The sequence below is a fragment of the Phyllosticta citribraziliensis genome (assembly GCF_038025025.1).
Source record: "Phyllosticta citribraziliensis strain CPC 17464 chromosome Unknown J3D65scaffold_14, whole genome shotgun sequence".
NCBI lineage: Eukaryota > Fungi > Ascomycota > Dothideomycetes > Botryosphaeriales > Phyllostictaceae > Phyllosticta > Phyllosticta citribraziliensis.
Genome location: NW_027117351.1, coordinates 139,083 through 161,856, shown reverse-complemented (window position 1 = coordinate 161,856; position 22,774 = coordinate 139,083). Strand labels below are relative to the sequence as shown.

The following is a 22,774-nucleotide window of genomic DNA, read 5'->3' as shown; positions in this document are numbered from 1 at the left end:
GCATACGAATGGACTGGACGCTTAGGGTCTGGTTTGGTCAAACGACTGCGCTGGAAAGTACAGCCTGCGTCCATCCCAAGGCATTTTTACCTGGTTTCTTTTCATTCCCCCCTACCTCCCTTCTTTCCTACACTGCTCGATACCTATCCACTTATTCAGTATGCTAGCACGTATGGCGACGGCGGCAATAGTGTTTACAGTACATCTTCATGTTTAATGTACCTGTCGTCTTTTCCGTCTTCTCGTCTCTTTCTTGTTGCATCTTCATATTTGCGGCAAACATGAACGGCTGGAAAGGCGATAAGCGGAGGCCGGCAGAGAACAGTGGGTGAAGTGGTACTCGAGGCAGGACGGTCTCGTTGGATGGAAATGGACAGCAAAAATCATCAGTCTGAAGAACACTTGCTCAACGTCAGGTCGAGGTGCAAGCGCGAGACGTCTTAATCATCAACTTTCCTCGGCGCAAATGTCCATGCGTACGGTAGGTGCTCACGAGGTGAAGTTCAAGTTCAGTTGGCCTGCGCTGCGGACAAGACAAGCGCGGCAGACAAGCAGTTGCGCTTAAACCCGAACAGGCAATAGCTAAACCGGGGGCGGCTGTCCCTCCCCCACAAAACCCTGCACACTTCAGGGCGCACTCTACTCCGGGTACGGTACGGGATGGTGAGCCCTGTCGTTTGTTTCTGGTTCCTAGCGCTGATCGGAGACGCGTCCAGTCGCGGCCCTTCATTCGGATGCTGGCATGCCGACTGGACGGGTGTGCGTTCAGTCCAGCTCGGCTCAGCTCGCTGCGTAGGGACGTATTTGCCTGGGCAAGGTGTTCAGGGCAGCGGTTCAAGAATACCATCGCATCTCATGGACGCCTCTGCAACTTTCCATCTCCTGCACAACTAAACCCAAGCCCCTGACCACGGGCGTCCACCTCCACCTCTCCCTTCGCCTCACCACAACCAACATGGCCGTCGCCCCGCCGCCATACATGACGCAGCTCATTGGGCAAGCACAGCTGCTGGCCACGCACAGCTGGGAGTGGGGCACGCTGTCGCAGGCGCTCCTCGAGTGGTACGACCCGCTGTACTCCGTCTTTGCGGACGACCCTTTCCCAAATGCGTCTGTTCCGCGGACGGATCCGAATGATGTTGCTGGGTTAAGATATGCCTTGAGGCATATTTATCTGGATAACGTGACGTTGGCTGATGGTGACGGTATGGCTTTTCGTTCTTTTTTTGCGGGGGTGGTGGTTGTGGGAGTTTTGTTTGCGCCCCCTTTTCGTTGCGCTCGCTGCACCCCTGTCAGCCGTTTTTCTGTTTCAGAAAACCGACCCGTTCTCGTTCACCAGATCTCCCTGTATAATCATCAAAACTTCACTTACACCCGCGCAGGCTCCTCCGCAGACCCCGCCTCCCTCGGCGTCTCCGCCGTACTCCTGGGCGCCGTCACACCCAGCTACCACGCCGCCGCCCAACGGCAGTACGAGCACCTCGTCCAGACCGTCCCGCGCTGGCCCAACGGCGCCATATCGCACCGCGAAGGCTACGCCGAGCTATGGGCCGACTTCGTCTCAATGGTCCCGCCTTTCCTGGCGTACTACGCCGTTGCGGCGGGCGATGCGGCGGCGCTGGCAGAGGCGGGGCGGCAGGTGGAGCTGTATGGCGAAGTGCTTGCCGTCGAGGGAGTAGGGTGTGCTTGTGGGGATGACGGCGGTGGTGGTGGATCAGGGGGCGAAGAGGAGGAGGAAGAGGAAGAGGGGAAGTCAGGGGGGGAGACCGGCGAGAGTAAACGCAAGAGCATACGACAAGAACCCACCCCCCTCTCCTCCATCTCTCCCGCCGGCCTCTGGCGCCACATCGTCGGCCCCGTCAACGCAGACCCCGGCCTCTGGAGCACCGGCAACGCATGGGCAGCTCACGGCGCCGCGCGCGTCCTCGCCACCATATACCGCGCGCGCCCTTTCCTCGCTCCCGAACTCGACACGTCCCGCCTCGCCTCGACCATCAAGCGCATCCTCGATGCCGCCATCTGCCTCGATGCCGCCTCGCCGCCCTCCCCCCTCCTACGCAACTACCTCAACGACTCCTCTTGGTTCGGCGACGCGGCCGGCACCGCGTTGCTGGCTGCCGCCGCGTACCGGGTGGTCGTCCTCGACGCGGCGCTGTTCCCGCCCGAGCGGTATGCAGCGTGGGCGCATCGCAAGAGGGAAGCCGTCGACGCCGTCGTGGATCGCGCGACTGGTATTGTTGGGCAGGGGCAGGTGGTGAATCCGCTGGGGTGGGGCGATCGCGTCCCTGCGGCGAAGAGCCCGGAGGCGCAGAGTTTTGCCATTATGCTGTTTGCTGCGTATCGGGATTATGTGGCGAAGATGGGGGTGTGGAGGTGAGGTGAGGCGGGGGGAAGGGAAAGGGGACGAGTTGCAAATTCCTGTGTATGTTGTATGTACAGTGATCTACCTACAAACACATCATATGTAAAAACCAACACTTTTCCCCTTTTGACGCCTCATACAAAAAGTTGCAAAATCAAAACCTGTCAAGTCTACCACCCAAACGCCGTCACTTTCTTTTCTACTCTCTCTTGCCCACCACACCTCAAAAAGCCGTATCAACAACCTCCGCGAACCACTGCCGCAGCGCCGTCGACAGCACGCCCGGCAGCTCCTTGACGTCACGCACCACGACGTACCACCGGAACGGAAAGGAGTCCATGTAGCGCCGCTTGATCAGCTTGCCGTCCTCAAACCGGACGTCCAGCAGATCCAGCACGCTGCCCTTTGCCTCGCCTGCACCACTCTCGCTAGGGGAAGCGGCTTGGTTTGTCTTGCTTCCCCCCGGCGCATCCACGACCACAAAGACGATCATGATGCGCTCCTCCTGCGCCTGCCGCACTAGTCTGGCGACGTACTCGTGGTCGCCGCACACGCCGTCGGAAATGACGAGGGCCAGCTGCCACAGCTCGGCGGCGGCGCCCGAGGCGCGCGCGCGCGCGTCGCGGAACAGCGATATGGCGGCCTCGACCAGCGCGCGCACGTCCGTCTTGTCCTGGCCGAAGCCGAACTGGCGGAACACGTCGACGCCGGCCTGGCTGCCGAAGGGGGCGTCGAAGGGGTGCGCGACGCGCACGTCGGCGCCGAAGCGCACGACGGACATGTCGCCGGCTTCGAGGAGGGACAGGGCCTTGGAGACGAGGGCGAGCGTTTCGAAGGCGAGGGCGGACGTGCCGGCGTCGCCCATGCTGCGCGAGTCGTCGAGCGCCAGCATGATTTGGTAGGCTCGCTTGGATGGGAGCGAGCGCCGCAGCCAGATCTTGTCGCGCTTGTACTGCGACGCGATGTACGGGATGATGGCTTTCATGTTGAGCCGCTTGCCCGTGCGGTGGCCGCCGCGCATCTTTGTGGCCAGGGTAGGCGCGAGGATCAGGCGGAGTTGCTCAGTGAGCGACTGCGACAGCGTGCGCGTCGTCGCCTCGTGGTGTTGCCAGAGCGCGCGGGCGGATTCGGCGCTGCGCGGGTAGTCTTCTGAGAGCGATGTGGTGGAGAGCGAGTGCTCGACTTCTTCGATCTCGGCGTCGCTTTCGTCGCCCAGCGGGTTTTGCAGGTCGTCTTCGAAGTGGGCGTCGGGCTGCTCGCGCTTCTCGCCAACAAAGGCGTTGGGCTGTCCGTTTGATTGCTCTTGTTCCTCAGGCGCATCCTTGAGCGCCGGCTCGGCGTCTTGCATCTGGACGTCCTCGTCTTGATTCGCCTCCTGCTCCGAGACCTCTTGCGGGAGATTTTCTGGCAGCTCGGCCTTTTCGTTGACGTCCTGGGCCATTTCGCGGTCCAGCGCCTTGGCCTGGTCCTCCTCCGCCGCACCCAAAGCCTGCGCGTCGGCCTCGGCGTCGTCGTCGGGGAGGTGCTCAAAGTCGCCATCGGCCATGTCGGCGTCCTTTTCTTGTGGTTGAGGGCGTTCCTCTTTCGAAGCGTTTTGAATCTGGCGTTGCTGGTTGTACCACTTTTCGAGCATGTCGCCCAGCTTCTTGAACGGCTGGCTTTCTTCGGCGGCTTGCAGTTCGTCGTCATGGCCGACAGCGTCTTGCTGAGCTGCGTTGCCACGGGCGCCCTGCTCCTCGCTCTCAGCCTGCTGGTTTTCGGCCGAGTCGCCCTCTGCGCCCTCTTCTCTCTGGGCGCCGCTCGACTCGTCCTTGTCGTTGGAGGTGTCGTCGTTGGCATCGAGGCCGACTCCAGTCTCTGCGGCGGCGTCGTCCTCGGTCTTTTCGATTTGCATCTCATCGGTGCCCTTGAGTTGCTCATTATTCTCCTCCTCTTGCTTCTCTTCAGGCTCCACCGCTTGCTCCTCCTTGTTCTCGTCGTCGATGCCAGGGGCCTCTTCGGGTTCGTTGTCGAGTTCGGCAGGGGCGTCTTCCTCGTTCGCCCCTTCTTCGGCTTGCTGCTCCTCTCCTTCCGCGGGGCCTTCCTCTTCCATGGCGTCGTCCATGTCGTCCATGTCGTCCATGCCGTCTGAATCAGCCTGCGACTTTTGGTCTTCATCAAAGTTGAGGTCTTCGGGCAGATCCAACGTCTCTCCCTGCTCCGTGTGCGGGTCCATCTGCTCAGTCTCTTCTGGACCACCGACGCGCTCCTCCTCCTCTGCGCCTTGCTCGGGCTCTTCCTCTTCGTCCGCAGCTTCCTCTCCCTCGCTCTTCTTCTCGCCTTCCTTTTCTGCAGCCGCGGCATTCTCTTCCTTGTCCTTCGACCCCTTTGTGTCTTCGGCCTCGCGATCCTTATCATCCTCGTCGCCACCTTCATCCCACATCTTCTCATCGACGGTGCTGGGCCCCAAGTCGTCGACCTCGCCCGTCTCGTCCTCCATGTCGTCCTCGCCTTCCTTCTCCTCGTCGCCCTCCTCGTCCTCTTTCTCCGGCGCGTCTCCCATCTGGCCCTCCATCTCGTCCTCACCCATATCGACTGCGTCTTGCTCGTCCTCAATGTCGCGTTCGTCCTCCTTCTCGCCCTTGTCTTGGGCAAGTTCTGTCATGTCCTCGTCCTCGCCAATGTCCTTGCTAATGTCTTCGGCGCCCTCGCCCTCGCCCAGGCCCGTGCCGCCCTCCAGTTTGTCCGACTGCCCGCCTTGCTGGTCCGCCGCTTCCGACGGCGTGCAGAACCCGCGCGTGCCGACGACGATGAACGATTTCGCCAGTCGATAGTTCATGCGGCACGTAGCCTCGTGCAACTGGCCGAACCGCGCGATGGCGTCGCGCTGCGTGACGCGATACTCGGCGACGATGGGGGCCAGCGCCGTCACCATGGCTCCGGCGGCCTTCAACTCGTCTACAGGAAGCTGATGCAGCGAGTTCAGTGCAGCGCGCAGAGCATTGTCGATGCTGGCGGCGTGCAGCGCTTTGCAGCTGGCGGCCAGCGCGTTGCTCTCCGACACCAGCCACGACGGCAGCTCGACCGACTCGGGGATCGCGTCGTGCGCCTTTTCCACGTCTTGCATGGAGCCCAGCACGGCGTCGAGCGCGGCGAACACCTTGTTGCTGACGTCTGGAATGCTCGTGGTGGCGCCTACGATACCATTGGCCGAGGTGGGGACTTGCAACCAGGGCAGAATGCGCTGGAGGATGTAGTCAAGCACTGGGAAGTCGCGCTGCCACTGCGAAATCTTGGAGCGGATTTCGTCCAGCGCGGACCCGATGCGCGTGGCCATGGTTTCGTGGGCTGTACAGGCGATGCCCTTGGGCAAGGCAGGTAATTGCGACACCTCCTGGAGCAAATCTTGAATCGCTGACGCGTGCGTGTCGAGGCCTTGAACGACATCGTCGACGGCCAGCTTGCCGAGCTTTGCCTGCGCGGCAACAATCTGCGCACCTACGCGCAGCATCGGGGGCACCCACGCCACAGTCGCCGTCGGCAGATCGAAGCGCTGCGTCGTCGCGTCGGGATAGTTGGACGAGAGGGCATCAATCTGCTCCATGGTGCGGCCCAGCAACGCTTCGTCTTCGAGGGCCTTGGAGAGTGCCTCGCGCTGCTTGATGGACGTGTGCAGCATGCTCTCAAAGTTGGCCACGGAGCGCGCCACGTCTGCGTTTGTCAAGTCGCCCGAGTGCTCCCTCGAGATGTCGCGGACCTGCTGCATCAGATTGAGCGTCCTGTGCAGGTACGACTCGGCCGTCGACGGAGGAATGTTTGGCAAGCGCGCGAGCACCGTCGCCAGCGAGTCTTGCTTTGCGAGCACGTCGCCGCCGACGTGCGAGCGGAAGCCCATTTCGCGAATTACTTTAAGTGTGTCGGTGAAAAGTTTGCGCTTCTGCGACTTGAGGTGCTTGACGTCGTTTTTGTTTTCCTCGGTCAGCGTGGATGGTGTCGCCTTTTGCAACTCGGCCATGGACGTCTCGAGGTGCTCCAAAAACTCGCCAATGTGCGACGGTCCGTTGGGACCGCGCGGTCTGGCCATCTTGTGCATCAAGCGGACCGTGGCGTGGACATCCTTGAAGCGAGACGGACGCGTCGCCCAGCTCGGGACGTATTCGCACAGGGCGAGAGTCTCGGGCGCCAGGTTGACTTCAACGGCTTGCGATTGCGTGTGGGTGGAAGTCATCTTTGGACCCTCTGGAAAGTCTTGCAAGAGAACCGACTGGACGGGCTGGTTGAGCAAGACTCTAAACTTGCGCACGAGGCGGAAGAGCTTGTTGTGCGACGTCTTTGCGCTCTGCCGCAGCGCGTCGATGTTGCGGTCCTTCCAGCTGGCCAGCTTGATGACCTCCTTGACCTTCTTTTCCAGATCGACGCGCCCCTTGGCCACCATGTCGCGGACGGGCTGCTCGTAGCGGATGAAGTAGCGGATGAAGTTGTCGAGCGCCGTGCGGACTGGCTTGATGGACGGCACGTCCATCTCCCGAAGGGCCACGTGCTCGCGGAGCTGCTCGAGCAGCCTCAGACGAGACGAGTACTGGCCGGCAGTCGTGCTCAGGGCGAAGAGCTCCAGCGTCTTGAGCAACTGGGTGGCGTGGTCATCCACCGACGCCGCATCGCCGAGACTCTCAGCCGCCACGACGACCGTCTCAAAGGCGATAAAGAACCAGCCTTTTCCGTCCTCGTAGCTCCTCTCGGTTTCAATGTCGAACAGCTTGGCCCAGGTGGTGAGCTCCAGCTGCCGCCAGCTGATTAGCAGGTTCGTCGCGTCATTGTACAGGGTCGCGGCGCTGTACTCGCGGCTGGCGACTTGCTGCCACTGGTAAATGGCCGCGTGCAGCTTCTCGCCCTTGGTCAGGAACTTGGCAACGGGCTCGACGTGCTTGAACGCCAGCAACTCGTCGCAGAGGAAGAGGACGTCGCTCAGCGTGGCGTGTTCGGGCCATACGTCGCGAATTTGGCGGAACCGCTTCTGGACGCGGTGAATCAGCTCGATCAGCTTCTTGGCCTCGCCGACGTTGGCGTCGGTGTAAAAGTTGTAGTGCCGGCTGGATGGCGTGTCCTGCAGGAGGTCCTCGCTCTGTTGGTGCAACGTCAGGAATATCGCCGGCAGAGTTGCGTGGAGGCCATCCTGTCCGCCAGCGTTCTTGACTTGCCCGCGGCTGATTGCCTGGACGGCCTTGTCCATCAGACTGCGAATCTTGTCGGTCGGTCGAGTCTTGTGGATGAATATGTCGGCATGGGCCGAAGCCAGTCTGCGGGTGAGTTCCTGCGGGGATTCGGGATTCGATGCTGGTTCCTGCTCAAAGTCCGGGAACATGGCCCGCAGCTCTTCCTCGGTCGCCTCTTCTTCGACATCCTGGTCGCCCTTGAACTTGTAGAGACCTGTGTCCTCGGCCGCCTTTTCTTGATCGGCCTCCAGCTTCTCCTTCCACTGCGTGTAGAAGCTCACGAAAATGTCGTGGACGGTCGTTCGCTCGTGGATTGGCAGGATGCGGTCCGGTTCGATGCTTGCGGTGACGGCTAGGGCGTTGAGAGCGTGCCAGCGGAGATCAGCCACCTTGTTCCGGGGCTGCAGGATCTCAAAGTCTTTGGAGAGGAGCTCGCCTCCACGATTCATGAAGGGGGTGTGAGCGACCAGGTAAGTCATTGTCGGATCCACACTTTGCCGATCCTCCGCCAGAATGACTCCGACCCTCAAGCACTGCAAGAATGCGACAGCAGGTCCCGTAATGTCGTCGTACGCACGATAGCCTTCGCTCAACCTCTTGACCACTTGCCCAATGTTGATTTCCAGCGTCGGATCCTTGACAAACTCGCCATCGCCACTCTCAATCGCCCTGACCAAGCCATCCAGGATCCTCAGCAGATTGCCAAACTCGCCAGACAGCTGTGCGAGTTCGGAGGTGGGCGGTCGGGCGATTTGGGGGACCGACGGTTCCGCGCCCATCCGTTCGATGTCGTCCTGGATGAGCTGGGTGCGCAGGTTGTCTTCGCGTCCGCTGAATGCTTGTTCAAAGTGGCGAAGAGCTGACAGGCTGGCGAGAAGGCTTTCGCGTTTCGATCCGAACAGGCCACGCTCGACGAGCGGACGGAGCGCCGGGTCGAAGGGTTTGTCCGGGACGTACAGCCAGAGACATCCAATCGCGAGCGCGATCCATGCTTGCCATGGGGCAACATTCTGGGACGACACGTAAGAGATGCTGTCTTGGAGTAGGCGGAGGGCCGTGTGGAAGTAGTGGTTGTCGGACAGATCCGATTTCAAAACAGGGGTTCCATCCTGCAGGAGGTCGGCATGGGACGTGAAGATTTCCTGCAACAGACCCCGGTGGAGCCTGTCGAGAAGCGCCGTCTGATCGACCATCATGTTTCCGGTCTGCTGAGCAAGCGCCTGGCCGAGGACTTGCATCTCCGATTGGAGTAGACTCATCCGGGAAAGGGAAGCATCGCCGACGGTACCAAAATGCTCGAGGAGATGGACGTGGTAAGACTGTCTGACAGCAATGGGACCAGCGTCGCTGTTGCCTCCAAGGTACTGAGATAGTCTGCCGTTTAGAACTTCGTTGACGTCGTTTGAAGCTGCCCTCGTCGGCCGCCTTGCCAAAAGCGTTGCGAGCGCCATTGTGCCATCATTCTGTGCATCAACGAGATCAGCATATTGGCAGAGACCTTCAAAGGCGTCCTCGAAGAACGGTCTGATTGGCTCGCGACCTTCGGGGACATTCTTTTCCAGCTCGTCAATGGCGGTCTCGAGATCAGCGACCAGCTCCTCGGCAGGGACACTGCGCGTCGACACCAGCTCGAGAGCACTGGACAGACTCATCCTGACCCTCGCCAGCTCCGCCAGCGGCACGTCGACCTTCCACACAGCCTCGTCGAACCTGTCCGCCAGGCCCTCCAGCTTCAGCAGGCCAAGCAGCCCGTCGTATGTGGGCGGCGTGTGCGGTTTGAAGCGCTGCCACAGGACTTCCATGCTCAGGCCGGTGCGGAGCTGGCTTTCCATTTTAAGGCCGTGGAATGCGTTTTGCAGAGCTTCGAGCAGATGTTCGGATTGGCTGCTCAAGCATTGGAAGGATTGGAGGCATTCCTGGCCGATTGCCAGATAGACTTGGAAGACGGCTTCGTCGACCGCAGCGGTATTCGTGAGGCGGTACAGGTCGTTCCAGAACTGGCAAACGACTTTTATCGACTCCAGAGCGGCACCGTCGTCGACGCCTTCGCGCAAGACTTGTTCAGTCCAGCTGGCAAGGCTCTCCCACGTGGTTTTCAAAAAAGGGCCAACGCCGGCCAAGTCGTCGCGCGCCTTGGAGGCTTTCGAGGGCACCAAGCTACGTCCCAGCCTCGTCCTATCCTTGATCTTGAGCTTACTCGACGCCTCCTCGACGGTGCGAAGCGACTCGCGCATTTTGTGGAGATCCTGGCAGAGTTCAAACAACGCAGCCAGCCAGTAGGAGTTGGGAGCACACTGGTTGTAGACGAGCGCTTGGTTGTTCAACGGATTCATTGTCTACATAAGGCACGCAACTATCAGCATCTGTTTTATGGAAACAGGAGCGAGGTCACTGACCTGCGCGGATTGAAAGTCGTCCCCTGCCCCGATCAGCTTCGCTTGGGCTGCGACAAGCTCGTTTGCTCGAGACATCCACTCTTGGGGGAGGTGGGAAAAGAAGGGCATTTGCTCTTGCAGACTGCATAAGTCGCGGACATTGATCAAGCCTGCAGAAATTTGCTCGTAAAAGGCAGCTAGCTTGGCAGAATCATCTCGGCCCAAGTGATCCAGACTGGTACGAGTGAGAATGTCACTGGATGCATCGCCGAGGAGTTCCAGATGGCGGAACCTGTACAATGAAGACTCTAGCCGGAAGGCGTAGAGCCCCTTTTCAGGCTCGTCATCCGACATCATGAAGATCTCAATGGCGCGGTTGCGCATGGCTCTACTCAGCTCGCCGTGTCTGGGATCCATGGTCATGAAGATGCGGAAGTTTGGATGCGGCAACACAATCTTTGCCTCTCCATCGTCGGTGCTGTGCTCGTTGATGCTCAAGTAGCCATTCGGCTCGAGCAGGGAGTTGAGCCTATCGAGAACGGAGCTGCTGCACAGGTTCGCATTGTCCAAGATGAGCCACTTGCCCTGTTCCAGTGCTTGGACGAGGAGCCCGTCGACCCATTGGAAGCGAGCTTGGTCGACTGTCTTGGCCTCTTTTTCTACCAGATTGAGCTCTGCGAGTAACTCGTCGGAGGCAGGGAGCTTTGTCAGTAGTTCTCGAATCGCACCAAAGTCCAATTGGTCCACCCGCGAAGAAGACAGACGAGAAAGTGAAAGCAACAGATCGAGCTGAGATGACGGCTGGTGAGAAACGAGATGGGAGATGACGGAAGTTCGAGAGAAAACACTTAGCCTTTCCAAGAAGCGCATCACGGCCCGGGACGGATCGATCTGTTCGTATCCACCGACCAGGTCCATGGCGTCAATGTCTGCATTCATGGAGCTGACGACGAGCTCGGCGCCTACGGCGGCGGCAAGGTGTCGAATGAGACTCGACTTGCCGGAGCCTGGTGGTCCAACTAGAATGACGGGCCAGTTGAGCTGGACGGCAATCATCATGGACTCCATGACCGAGAGCTTTGATTTTCTCGTCTCGAACGAGGAGCGGAGGGGCTGCAATACGGGGTTTCTGGGGAGCATTCCCAAGCCTACCTGAATGTGGTCCTTGCCAATGTTGTGGAAGAAGCGGTTGCGCTTGCCTGTTTCGGGGAAGCACTTGTCGAATAGTTGAATGGCCATTCTGCGGTCCAAGTCGGTTCTGAACCGCTGAGTGACAATGGTGTCGAGAAAGTCTCTCGAGGCACCAGCAGGAAGCAGTCCTTGGGAGGATGTGAGGAGCTGCAGCCACCGGAGGGTGTCTCGAAGGTTGAATTCCCAAGGACCACCCAGAGAGCCAAACTTGCGGTTGACGACCTCTTCTTCGAGACGAGAAATGAAGGCGATGAGCGACTCGACGTCCTCTGGACAAGCGGGAAACTGCTGTTTGCAGATCAAGGCGAGGTCGTCGGGTCGGAACACGTCTGCGTACACGACGGTAAATCGATTGACGAAGGAGGCTGGAAGACCCTTTCGTCCACCTCCTTGGTGGTGAGGATTCTGTGCAGCAAATACTCGGAATCCAGCGTGTTGGTGGAAGGTTTGGTCGAGCTCAGAAATGTACACTTCTCCTCTGTGATCCAAACAGGCATTGAGACCTTCGAGGACAGACTGGGAAGCCAAGTTCATCTCGTCCAGCAAGACCCACTCGCCATTCTTCATGGCCTTGAGGAAAGGCGCGTCGCGCCAGGCAAAGGTTCCTGCTTGAGCTCCCTCGACAGGGACGTCCGAACCAAACAGGTCCATCAAGTCAGTTTGCTCTGACAGGTTGATGCGCGTCAGAGGTATTCCAACAGCTTTGGCAATGGCGGTGACGAGGGATGTCTTGCCGACACCAGGATTGCCTTCGAGTAGAATAGGCTTGGAGAGTTGTAGCGCGCGGAGCACTCTCATCGCGTTGGATTTGGTCGTCGGTGCCTTCATGGAAAAGGAAGGATCTGACGCACCCGAACCACTCCGAGGCACAGAGAATGATCCAATGGAGAGTGACGAGTCGGAAGTGCTGATTTCTGTTGGGGCAAAGTAAATTTCCTTGGCGTCGGCTCCGACCAGCTCGCTGAGCTTCTCAAGACACATTGCTCTTTCATTGTCGAGGTTGGCTGGTGATATGGCAAGCAGAGCCGCGGGGTTGGCACCGAGGGTGTCCACAAAAACCATTGCTGCACCTTGAACGACACCAAAGAGAGGGTCACAGCGGTTGACGAAACTGACCCACGCCAAGGTATCTCTGATGGAGATGGAAGACGCAGCCGAAGTGTTGTACTTTTCGTTGAACCATTGCGAGAAAGCGACAATCGTTTCGGCGTACTGCATCGCTGGAGGCGCCAGTTTGGCCTTGACGATTTGGGTAATGTCGTCGAGGTCGGTGAGAGCGGGAACCCAGATTTCCGTAAAACGGTTTCTCAGAGCCGGGGAAAGCTCCTTCTTGCCGTAATCTCCGCCAGGGTTCATGGTTGCCAGGAACTGGAATCCAGGGGATGCTTTGACGTAAGAGTCATTTGGTCCTTTTTCGGCGAGGAGAAGAGAGCGAGAGGATTCGAGGACACTGTTCAGGCGTTCTAAAACAGAATCGTCGGCGAGAGAGATTTCGTCCAACAGGAAATAGTTGCCCGACTTCATGGCCGTGACGAGACTTCCATCGGCCCACTCGAAGAGAGAGCTCAACTTGATACGCTGTGCGTGAATGGATCGTTTGACTTCTTCGCCAATGAAGTCGGGCTGTTCTTTGAGTAGTTTTTCGTACACGCGCAACATTTCGTCGAGGGTCTCCAAGCCCGTGCCAGTCTCAGCCAGAGCAGCACGCAAGTCTCGCGCGAGGTGGTCCTCGAGGAATGCACGATTTCTAATTGGCCTCTGAGCGCCAATCAAATCTCCCGTCTCCGTGTTTTGGTGGGCGTTGACGATGAAGAGCTGCTTTTTAAAGGCATCGGCAAGCATCTGGCAAACCGTGGTTTTTCCGCAGCCAGTTTCACCGACGAGAAGCACGGCTTCGTTGTAACGTAGGGCATTCGCAACCAGAGCGTAAAGTCGACGCATAGCCTTCGTCCACACGACGCCGTCAGAGTTGACATTTTCTTCGTAGGTGCGAATCTCTGGGGTCCGATCCGGCGAGTACAAAACGGCTTCGTCGATGTTGGTTTGCTTGATGATCTTTTCAATGACTCGCTTGACAGCCAATCGTTCCTCGGGCTTTCTGACGCGTTCAGCTAGAAGCATGTAGCCTTGTTCGGCTAGTTGTTGTGCGGTTTCGGGTCCGCGCATGGCCCATCGGAACAAATCTCTGAGCGTTGCGAAACTCTTGCTCTCAAAGAGACGGTTGGTCTGACGTAGAATAGAAAGCTCTCGGTAAACGTTGACGATGTGGTCACACCAGGAACGAGGCAGCTGGGTCCTCCGCTCCAAGATGAATTTCAGCTCGTTGACGGGAATGTCGTCGAAATGCAGCTCCAGAAATCGATTCCTGAACGCACGCGAAAGAGTCTTTCTGCCGCCGTAAAGTCCGGCAGGGTTCTGGGTGGCAAATAGCATGAAATCTTCATGCGGTCTGACGACTTCCTGGGTCTCTGGGATCAAGAGTTCCCTGTTGTCGTCGAGCAGGCGATTGAGTGCTTCCAAGACATCGGTTGGGGCCAGGTTCAGTTCGTCAAGAACGATCCAATGTCCCTCGCGGAGAGCCTTGACTAGAACACCTTCCTGGAATTGGAGCTTGCCGTCATTGCCTGAAATGTAGGTGCCGAGGTATTCCTGCAGATCCGTGTGCTCGTGATTGTTGATGCGGACAAACTTGTTGCCAGAGCGTTTGGCGAGATACTCAATCATGCTGGTCTTTCCTGATGATGTGGGACCTTGGATGAGGACGGGAAAGCGTCTGGTGGATGCGGCGCGAACCAAGTTTGTCAGGTTTCTCCAAACAAAGTTGGTGATGATGTAGTGTTCCTCATCCGAGATGGAGAAGTTGCCTTTTCGAAGCCAAAGGGGATCTTTTTGTGCATTGTTGAGCCACTCCTCGAACTTTGCGTCGTCCTTGGACTTGCTGATTCCCTTTTTGCGCAGGTCTTGGGCATTCCTACCGTCGTCCCGGCGGATCTGAACGTAATCTCGGTCCTTGTCGGCTGGTTTCCGCAGAGGCGATCGAAGCTCAGGCTTCAAGTGCTTGACCACTGCATCAGCGACCAAGTCTTCGGAAGACTTGTCTAAGAAGGTCAAAAAGCTCATGCAAAATCCTTCGTACAAGGCTCTTCGCAAGGAATGCAACGGCGCCGTGTCGAGTGCGTAAATGAGGGTTCTCGTAAGCGTACGCAAGCTGAAGTGGGGTTTTTGGTTGGCGCTATCGACCAGCTTGTTCTCGCTGTTTAAAGTTTGAATGGAAAGGTACAGATTGGCCACGTCGGTCGAGATCTTCCTGTCATTGTGGAGGTATTGGTCGAGGTAGGTCTCCACGACACTCTGAAGACTCTTCAAGTCGCGGTCGGGGCTCTCCACGTAGAGTTCAGTGAAGCGAGAACGAATTCCCATGGGCAAGTCTTTCTTTCCGACGTCCGTCGCAGGATTCATGGCAGCGAAGACGCGAAAGTCTGGGTGAGCTTCGATGCGCTCAACATTGCCGGTCTCTGTGAGCAAGATGAAGGGTTTGCCGCCAGAACCTCCAGTGAGAAGGTCCGCCAAAGCCTCGAGCGTGTCTGGTGCTGCCAGGTTTATTTCATCGAGTAGCACCCAATCTCCATTCCGTACAGCCTTGACGATGTTGCCCTCCATGAATTTGAAAGCGAAAGCGTTCGACTTGTTGGCCACCTGCGATTCCAGTAGCTTCAGGTCGTTGGCGAAACTGTCCCATTCGGTGCGGTTGAAGGATTCGACTCTGCGTTTCTTCTTCTTCGGTTGGTCGAGATCCATCGTTGGGGCCTCCTTTGGAGAAGCTGCTTCGACCATCTTGAGAGCTTGCTGCCAGAACTTGCAGACGACCTTCCACCTTCCCTTGGACATGTGCTCGTTGAGTTGGTCGAGGAAAAGACGATTCTTTTCCTGGGAAAAAGTCGAGAGGAACAGGTCATCAAATCGATCCTTCATCGGGACCATGAGACTGCGAGTGTTGACCGGTTTGAAGCCACCGAGGAGATCACCACTCTCGCTCTGCTGCGACAAGTTGAAGACCTCGAGCTTTCGGCCAAGCTCTCCCGCAAGATGCTGGATTGCCGTCGTCTTTCCCGTACCCGTCTCACCGACCAAGAGAAGCGGCTCCTCGTGACCAACAGCGACGGCAATCTTCTCCAGCAGACGCCGAGTATGCTCGTTGGCAGCAAAAGGCCTGGCGTTTCTGCGCTTCTTTCGCTGGCTGCGTCGCAATGAGATGCGTCCAATGGTTACTTGGCTGTTTTGGTCATCCGCCGAGGGTTTGTAGGCGATTGGGCGTTGAGAGAGGAGGTGATCCCTCTTTTGCGGGTCAACGTGCAGTTCCCGTGCTATGCAAGCAACGATCAAGTCTCTTACGGCACCTTGTTCCAGGCTGCCAGCGAGACAATCGACCGCTTCCAAAAATACATTGTCGAGATTTCGGGCGTCGATCCGACTGCACCATTTGAACAAGTCGCGTGAGGTCACAGGCCGTATGATTCCCGACTTGCTTGCGGCGACGGACTTTTCTTTGGACAATTTGCGGAGGCTCGAGTAGACGCTCATGATCTGGGGCACCAGGGCGTTGGGTACGCGAGAGTATCCTTGGCGAATGATTTGGCCGAGGTCCTCTTCCGGCAGCATTTGGACGGGAACTCTCTTCCAGAAACGACTGCCCAGCATGCTACCGCCAGGCACGATTTCCTCGCCTCGCAAGTTTAGTGTCGTCCGCAGAGTTGCAATGATCTTGAATCCTCTTGCTGCTCGAACGACCTCGCCCCTGCTTGGAATGAGCAGCTCGCCAGACTCGATCAGCGGTAGAAGTGTGCTGATGACCTCGTTCGGGGCGCGGTCCAAGTCTTCTATCAGGACCCAGCGCCCTTCCCTGACAGCTGTGGTGAGTACACCGGGGCGCCAGCTGAAAGTGCCGGGGGTCGTGCCAGTGGTGTACATGCCAATGAGAAGTTTGGCATCGCTCTGCTCGTTCAGGTGGAGAGTGACCATGGTTTCCAGCTTGTTGAGCTCCCGAGCGAGATGGCGGACAATCAAGGTTTTTCCAGATCCTGCGAGACCCGTCATGAGCAGAGGTCCGGGTCGTATCAGTTGTCGGGCTACTGAAGTGAGGTTTTGAATGGTCGTGGTGGTTGGTACAAGCTCATTCCCAGGCGAGGAAGCACCGTTGGAGCGCGGCAGGAGAACCCCGTGGATTTCAGCAGTGTGAGGTCCGAGGTCCTTGCCAGTAATGACGCGACTGATGCCAGTAGGCTCGTAGTCTGTTCTTTCTTCCTGTGCGCTTTCCAATGCCTTGGACAGATCCTTGTGCCTTCTCTCTTCCCACAGACCAAGAAAGCGGTAGTCTATGTTCTTTCCCTCCCATTCACCAAGAACGGCCTCTTTTCCCACGTATTTTGAAATCATGTCCTCCATCGCCGCGTCTGCGGCTCTCAGGCATAAACAAAGACATCGGACGGCAAGGTATCGGATCGGAAGGTTTGGGTGTACGAGAAGTGGATGGAGAGAGAGAGGTGGTATCGTTTTGGCAAAGGTTTCCGTGTCGCAAATGAGAAGTCTAAATAGTCCAAGGAGGAGGGAGATGTCGCCGCATGCCAGTGCATCCCCAACGCCGTTGCACACAGCTTCGGCGTGGTCGGACAGGTGTGGCGCAAACGGCAATATTCTTGCGTAGGCGGGAATGACCTGGGCCGGCGGGTATTGTGCGGTCCAGACGCCGCGCACTTCGACGAAGAGGGGCTCGAATAGCGTGAAGAGGTAGTCGGTGTATCGTGGGTCCAGAGAGACTCGAGCAAGGTCCGCGATGAATTCCCGGTTGGAGGTGTTCCGGAGCAAATATCTCAGCTCCTCTGGGAGATTGCGAAGCGCATGAAGCGCAGAAAGACCCCAGGCACACTCCATCATGGCCGCTCGAGTGGAGGAGCAAAAGTCGTGGGCGACAGGTTTGTTTTGGAGCAGTCGTGGGCGACGGAAATTTCCAAAGATGTTAGAGGACGCTAGACCCGATTAGGCGGCGCTGGCCTTGAGATTTTGAAGGCCGCGGGAGTTGACCACCACTACCGCGTCAGTAACCCACTCCAACCCACCCCATCATGTCTCTCGCCTGCCAGTCTGCCCTGCGCGCCTGCGCCCGCTCCGCTCGAGTCTCGTCCGTCCGCGCCTCCACCTCCAGCGTCGCCCGCGTCACTCGGAGATGGCAGTCGACAGAGCCCGCCGCCGCACCCGCCAACCCAAAGATCGCCAACATTGTCGACCAGATTAGCCAATTGACCCTGTTGGAGACGGCAGACCTCGTCTCTACCCTGAAGGTATTCGGTCGAAGCCTCAATTGGTACCACCGCTCACGCCTGCTGTCTAGACCCGCCTGAACATTCCCGACATGCCCGTTGGCGGCTTTGCCGCTGCTCCCGCCGCCGCACCAGCAGAGGCCGCTGCCGAGGAGGAGGAGGCTGCTCCAGCAGCGCAAGAAAAGACGCTATTCACATTGAAGCTCCAGAGCTTCGACGCCGGCGCGAAGCCCAAGGTCATCAAGGAAGTCAAGAGCATGCTGGGCCTGAGCTTGGTCGACTCGAAGAAGTTTGTCGAGAGCGCGCCCAAGCAAATGAAGGAGAACGTGCCCAAGGACGAGTGTGAGAAGATTATCGAGACCATGAAGGCTTTGGGCGCGGTGGTTGTCATGGAGTAAGGGATCTCGGTCATGAAAGACGGCTCGGCGCAGAGGACAGGCAAAGGCGCGGTCGAGGTGTTTTGGCTGTTCAATAGACGGCCTGACTAGTGTACAAATACGGTCAATAGCCGGTGGGTATCTTGGGCCCTGGCTAGAATTTCTCAAATCCAAATCCACCTGAGCGATCCCACGCTCTGAACGCCGCTGCCATGCATTTTCCGTCAAACGTGACGCCAGTACGCCTTGCCATGATTTCAAAAGATCCACCCCAGCTCTTCAAGAATCCGGGCCTGCCTCCTCTGCCGCATCAAGACTCCAGTTCGATGGCCTGCCTCCTCTCTGCCGCATCCTCCTCGGCTGCTGTAAAGTCATCTTCCCCAATGTCACTGCTTTCCTCCCACAGCTTTTCAAACTCGCCGTCATTCTCTGCATCCACCTGCCAAATGACTTCTCTCAGTCTCTTGTGTCTTTCTCTGTCTTCTTCGATTCTCTGTTCGATTTGCCTCTTGTCTAACCGTATGGCACCATTTCCGCGAGGTGTATGTCTTCCGCTGCCAGGTGCGCCGTTCGAAGGGGAGAGGGTGGCGTGGGCGCCAGAGGTGTCGCGTTCCTTGAGGCTTTCTTCGAGCTCGGAGACGGTCTGCGGGACGAGGACCTGCTTTTGCGCCAACCCAGCAAGCACCTGTCCATTAGCTTCGATCATTACCTCTGCGAAAGAGACATACCCTGCGGACGACCTTGACATTTGCTGCCCCAGATCCGTCGCTCGGAGCCACCGCATCCACGACTCGCACCATGTCGCGCTGCATCATGCGGACGAATTCGGGGTGGTTTTCGCGGATTGCCAGGTCGCAAAGGTGCTCGATGAAGTACATGATGTTTGCCCGGTTGTTCATGTTATTCTAGTCCGTCAGCAGGCGGGACTTCACACGAAGAAAGAGCTCACCCGTTCCAACTGCTCCAAAATGCACGAGTGCAGATCTTCGTCCATGTCGCGATACTTGAGCGCATAGTTTGCCGCCTTTTGCGCCGAGGTGACCGAGGCATTGAGATGCTGCAGCTGGCTGGTGAAGCGCATGCGCACTTCAAAGGGGTCCGCCATTGCGAAGAGGAAGTGGTTGCGGCGAGAAGGCGGAGGACGAAGCTTCGTCGACGGTGATGCGGCTGGCTGACGCGAGTCGCGGTCCGGTTGGCGTCGGCCCCAAAACCCCACGCTTTATGACTCGCCCTAACGTCAACATCAACTCGTCTTGCTATCGAAGTGCCGGCATACTTTTCCTCCCCCATTTCCCGGACTTCCACCAAACAAAACAATCCAATCGCCAGCATGTCTACCGACAGTGACACTGGTCTCACCCTCACCGTTCTGGGATGCGGTATGTTTCGGTTAATTTTTTACAACTCTCAATTGACAACACAAACAGGAACCATGGGAAATGCCATTCTCGGCGGCATCATGGGGGCCATTAGCAACCCAACTGCTCCCTCCACCAGCTCGGATGAGGTTGTCCCCAATCGCCTGCCGACCAACTTTGTAGCTTGCGATGCATGGGAAGGCGCACCCGCCGCCATCCAATCCGCACTGGGCAAGTACAACCGGCCGTTGGAAGTCTTCGTCAAAGACAACCTGTCGGGCGCCAAAAAAGCCGACATTCTCCTGCTGGCGTGCAAGCCGCACATCTTCCACGACATCCTGTCCGAGGCGGGCATGCGCGAGGCGCTGGCCGGCAAGCTCATCATGTCCATCCTGGCGGGCGTCAGCGTCGAGCAGATTGAAAAGGCCATCTACCCGGACGGCATCCCGCAAGACGGCACCGCCTGCCGCGTCGTCCGCGTCATGCCCAACACGGCGTCGCTGGTCCGCCAGTCCATGACCGTCATCTCGCAGCCCACGCCGCCGCTGTCCGACGACCAGACGGCCCTCGTCACGTGGATCTTCAACCGCATCGGCCGCGTCGTGCTGCTGCCGCCGCACCTGATGGACGCGTCGACCGCCCTGTGCGGCTCCGGCCCGGCGTTTGTCGCGCTGGTTCTCGAAGCCATGGCCGACGGCGCCGTCGCCATGGGCATCCCCCGCAAGGAGGCCCAGCTCATGGCTGCCCAGACCATGAGGGGCACGACGGGCTTGGTGCTCGAGGAGAACAAGCACCCGGCCGTCCTGCGCGATCAGGTGTCGACTCCCGGCGGCTGCACCATTGGCGGCTTGATGACTTTGGAGGAGGGCGCAGTCAGGGGTCACGTCGCCAGGGCCATTCGGGAAGCTACGGTCGTGGCGAGCCAGCTGGGCCAGGGCGTCAAGAACGTCAACGGCCCGAAGCACTGAGAAGGGTCGGCGAAGTTTCATAAACACACGAGGGATGGGGGTTTCAGGTGGTTCAAATTGGTTTCGACATAGAAGGCTCAACAAAAGTTATAAAGACGCAATCAATCCTCGGGGAAATCATTTTACTTCACGTCTATACATGATTACATCCCCTGCCAACATCTCTATTCCACTTTTTACTGCATCCTCGCTCGGTAGGTAGATTGGTTGGCGGACGCAAACAATGGGAATGGAAAAGTTAGCGGAGGAGAGAATTATGAAGGCGAGAAACAAGAAAAAGAAGGCTAAGGAGTGTGTACTTTAAACCTACCCTTTTCAAAAAACACTCTTTAGACTATAAAAGAAATAAAGTCAAGGCCCAGTCGAGTAGTATGAGGCACTCTTCTCCTTTATAAAACTATTGAATGGTGAGGTAGAGAATGAACAGAGCATTCACATGTAAAGCCAAGTTGCTCACTACTACATAATAAACTGACGTTGGAAGACAGGAGTAGTGATGACACTGCCGCTCGCTGATTGGCCCGTGCCTTATCTCCGGCCAGGCGCCGTGGGACCCTCAAGCCGCCCATCGTGACCTCAACACTCCATCACACGAGCAACGCCAGCCCTCCCGCAATGCCGACGCGCCCTGGCTGAAGACACCCATCTCCTGCGCACCTATGCTCCGACCAACCTGGAGGTAACCGCTACCTCCACCAAACCGCTGTTCGCCGCTGGTGACGTTCACCGACCGCTCCCCGCCCCACATCTACCACCCCACGATGGATCGCATGCGCAAGTTGTTCGGACAGGAAGAGCAGGCGTACGAGCCGCTGGAGGGCGGCTCCGTCGCCCAGGATGGAGAACGGCCGGAGGATGACGAGAAGAAGTCGTTTACATGGCTGGAGTACTCGATATTCCTGCTCCTGGGGGTGGCAATGCTGTGGGCATGGTAAGACTCCCTTCACCGCGAATTGCAGCAGGATCTGAAGCTGGTAGGAACATGTTTTTGGCTGCCGGGCCGTACTTTCAGGGCCGCTTCAAGTCGAACGAGAAGATATTGCACACCTTTCAGTCGACGCAGCTGTCCGTCTCGACCGTCGTCAACCTGGGCTCGATGCTGCTGCTGGCCAAAATGCAGGCCAAGGCGTCGTATCCCAAACGCATCGGCGCCGCGCTGGTCATCAATGTAGTCACGTTTACTCTGCTGGCCATTTCCACGCGGCACTTTCTCGACATCTCGGCCAAGGGGTACTTTGCGTTCATGGTCATCATGGTCACGGCGGCGTCGTTCGCGAGCTCGCTCTGCGGTAACGGCATCTTTGCCTACGTCTCGGGGTTTGGCCGCGAGGAGTACACGCAGGCCATCATGGCGGGCCAAGGCGTCGCGGGCGTGCTGCCCCCAGCCGCGCAAATCATCTCGGTCCTGTCCATCCCAAACGGTCCTGGCGTCAACGAAGGCGACGTGGAGCGCGAATCGGGCAAGTCGGCCTTTGCCTACTTCATGACGGCCACCTTTGTCTCGGCCATCACCTTTGTCGCCTTCTCCTACCTGGTGTCGCGCCAACGGCGAGCTAGCCGCATGGCCGAAAGCATTGAAGACTTAAGGTCGACGGCGTCGCTTCGAGAGACGGTTCCGCTGCTGACCCTCTTCCGCAAGCTCTTCTGGCTGGCCGCCGCCGTCTTTCTCGACTTTGCCGTCACCATGGTATTCCCGGTATTTACGCAAGAAATCCGCAGCGTGCGGCCGACAGAGTCGGCGCCGCGACTGCTGCAGCCGGCGTCGTTCATCCCGCTCGCCTTTTTGTTCTGGAACATTGGCGACCTGCTGGGGCGCATCCTGCCCGCCGTGCCAGCGCTGTCGCTAACGTCCAAGCCGCGCGCCGTTTTTGGTCTTTCGGTCGCACGCATCGTCTTCGTACCGTTGTACCTGCTGTGCAATGTCGGGGGCGCGGGGGCCGCCGTCAAGAGCGACTTCTTCTACCTCGTCGTTGTGCAGATGGGCTTTGGCGTCACCAACGGCTTCATTGGCAGTACTTGTATGATTGGGGCGCCGGAGTGGGTCGATGTGAACGAACGAGAGGCGGCGGGCGCGTTTATGGGGCTGTGTCTGGTTGCTGGTCTGGCGGCGGGCAGCTTGTCGAGTTTTGCGGTTGCGGCGTTGCTGTTGTAGATGAGAGGTGTTTGTCAGTGGATGGAAGAAAAGGTCAAGTTGGAGTCGTTGGCTGAGGGGGCATTCGCATGGCGTTCCTAGAATGGTCTGCTAGAGTGTTGAAGATGTGGCACAGGTGTTTTCTGGATCATTGACATTTGGAGTCTGGAGACTTGGGTTGGGCTCAACATGGTGTGGCTAACGAGGTGATGGTTCGGAGAACAATCCATTCTGCGCCTCTTGTCGACAAGAGAATAGAGATGGACTGGACAATGGTCAACGATTTCGAGCATCAAATCTCCGTTGCCCCATTTCTTTGTCGAGAATGGAATAGGGATGGACTGGAACAATCCACTTTGCGCCTTCTGTTGGCAAGAATGAGTGGAGACTGAACACTTGAATTTGCAAGGGAGTGGCCATGGAAAAATGATCAGAGGAGGTCGAGGTGGACACGACGGAAATGGACGGGACAACGCCAAACCCCCCAGCAGTCGACGATGGTCGCG

At 58.0% G+C, this 22,774-nt stretch overlaps 6 protein-coding genes across 6 annotated transcripts; 4 read left to right on the top strand and 2 right to left on the bottom strand.

Annotated features, from left to right (window-relative positions):
• Positions 1-979: 979 nt before the first annotated feature.
• On the top strand, positions 980-2,377 carry J3D65DRAFT_561345 (uncharacterized protein; the record flags this gene model as incomplete). Its single annotated transcript, XM_066797513.1, has 3 exons — positions 980-1,205; positions 1,383-1,666; positions 1,787-2,377. 3 exons carry the CDS (start codon positions 980-982, stop codon positions 2,375-2,377), a joined length of 1,101 nt encoding a protein of 366 aa, XP_066650431.1.
• A 78-nt stretch (positions 2,378-2,455) lies between these two features.
• Positions 2,456-17,084, bottom strand: J3D65DRAFT_149157 (uncharacterized protein). Its single transcript, XM_066794067.1, has 2 exons — positions 9,951-17,084; positions 2,456-9,890 (listed from the first exon to the last, which is right to left on the bottom strand). The coding sequence occupies exons 1-2, from the start codon at positions 17,049-17,051 to the stop codon at positions 2,586-2,588; spliced, it is 14,406 nt and encodes a 4,801-aa protein (XP_066650430.1). The 5' UTR covers positions 17,052-17,084; the 3' UTR covers positions 2,456-2,585.
• A 128-nt stretch (positions 17,085-17,212) lies between these two features.
• J3D65DRAFT_640463 (mitochondrial 54S ribosomal protein bL12m) lies at positions 17,213-18,017 on the top strand. Its single transcript, XM_066801795.1, has 2 exons — positions 17,213-17,455; positions 17,506-18,017. Exons 1-2 carry the CDS (start codon positions 17,240-17,242, stop codon positions 17,830-17,832), a joined length of 543 nt encoding a protein of 180 aa, XP_066650429.1. The 5' UTR covers positions 17,213-17,239; the 3' UTR covers positions 17,833-18,017.
• On the bottom strand, positions 17,853-18,973 carry J3D65DRAFT_640460 (CTD kinase subunit gamma CTK3-domain-containing protein). Its single transcript, XM_066801794.1, has 3 exons — positions 18,761-18,973; positions 18,540-18,716; positions 17,853-18,496 (listed from the first exon to the last, which is right to left on the bottom strand). Exons 1-3 carry the CDS (start codon positions 18,914-18,916, stop codon positions 18,122-18,124), a joined length of 708 nt encoding a protein of 235 aa, XP_066650428.1. The 5' UTR covers positions 18,917-18,973; the 3' UTR covers positions 17,853-18,121.
• Positions 18,974-19,041: 68 nt separating this feature from the next.
• Positions 19,042-20,513, top strand: J3D65DRAFT_640459 (pyrroline-5-carboxylate reductase). Its single transcript, XM_066801793.1, has 2 exons — positions 19,042-19,190; positions 19,239-20,513. The coding sequence occupies exons 1-2, from the start codon at positions 19,142-19,144 to the stop codon at positions 20,135-20,137; spliced, it is 948 nt and encodes a 315-aa protein (XP_066650427.1). The 5' UTR covers positions 19,042-19,141; the 3' UTR covers positions 20,138-20,513.
• Positions 20,512-22,492, top strand: J3D65DRAFT_148275 (nucleoside transporter family). Its single transcript, XM_066794062.1, has 2 exons — positions 20,512-21,068; positions 21,116-22,492. Exons 1-2 carry the CDS (start codon positions 20,899-20,901, stop codon positions 22,287-22,289), a joined length of 1,344 nt encoding a protein of 447 aa, XP_066650426.1. The 5' UTR covers positions 20,512-20,898; the 3' UTR covers positions 22,290-22,492.
• Positions 22,493-22,774: the final 282 nt, after the last annotated feature.

What these genes read in the sequence shown, in the direction of transcription:
- J3D65DRAFT_149157 (XM_066794067.1), bottom strand. Translation starts at nt 17,051, where the DNA reads ATGATGGAGTGTGCCTGGGGTCTTTCTGCGCTTCATGCGCTTCGCAAT. An exon ending in ACGACTTTCAATCCGCGCAG is followed by an intron (nt 9,891 to 9,950) that starts GTCAGTGACCTC and finishes TGCCTTATGTAG; the next exon opens with ACAATGAATCCGTTGAACAA.
- J3D65DRAFT_640463 (XM_066801795.1), top strand. Translation starts at nt 17,240, where the DNA reads ATGTCTCTCGCCTGCCAGTCTGCCCTGCGCGCCTGCGCCCGCTCCGCT. An exon ending in ACCTCGTCTCTACCCTGAAG is followed by an intron (nt 17,456 to 17,505) that starts GTATTCGGTCGA and finishes CCTGCTGTCTAG; the next exon opens with ACCCGCCTGAACATTCCCGA.
- J3D65DRAFT_640460 (XM_066801794.1), bottom strand. Translation starts at nt 18,916, where the DNA reads ATGGCGGACCCCTTTGAAGTGCGCATGCGCTTCACCAGCCAGCTGCAG. An exon ending in TTTTGGAGCAGTTGGAACGG is followed by an intron (nt 18,717 to 18,760) that starts GTGAGCTCTTTC and finishes CTGACGGACTAG; the next exon opens with AATAACATGAACAACCGGGC. An exon ending in ATGTCAAGGTCGTCCGCAGG is followed by an intron (nt 18,497 to 18,539) that starts GTATGTCTCTTT and finishes GCTAATGGACAG; the next exon opens with GTGCTTGCTGGGTTGGCGCA.
- J3D65DRAFT_640459 (XM_066801793.1), top strand. Translation starts at nt 19,142, where the DNA reads ATGTCTACCGACAGTGACACTGGTCTCACCCTCACCGTTCTGGGATGC. An exon ending in CCTCACCGTTCTGGGATGCG is followed by an intron (nt 19,191 to 19,238) that starts GTATGTTTCGGT and finishes CAACACAAACAG; the next exon opens with GAACCATGGGAAATGCCATT.
- J3D65DRAFT_148275 (XM_066794062.1), top strand. Translation starts at nt 20,899, where the DNA reads ATGGATCGCATGCGCAAGTTGTTCGGACAGGAAGAGCAGGCGTACGAG. An exon ending in GTGGCAATGCTGTGGGCATG is followed by an intron (nt 21,069 to 21,115) that starts GTAAGACTCCCT and finishes TGAAGCTGGTAG; the next exon opens with GAACATGTTTTTGGCTGCCG.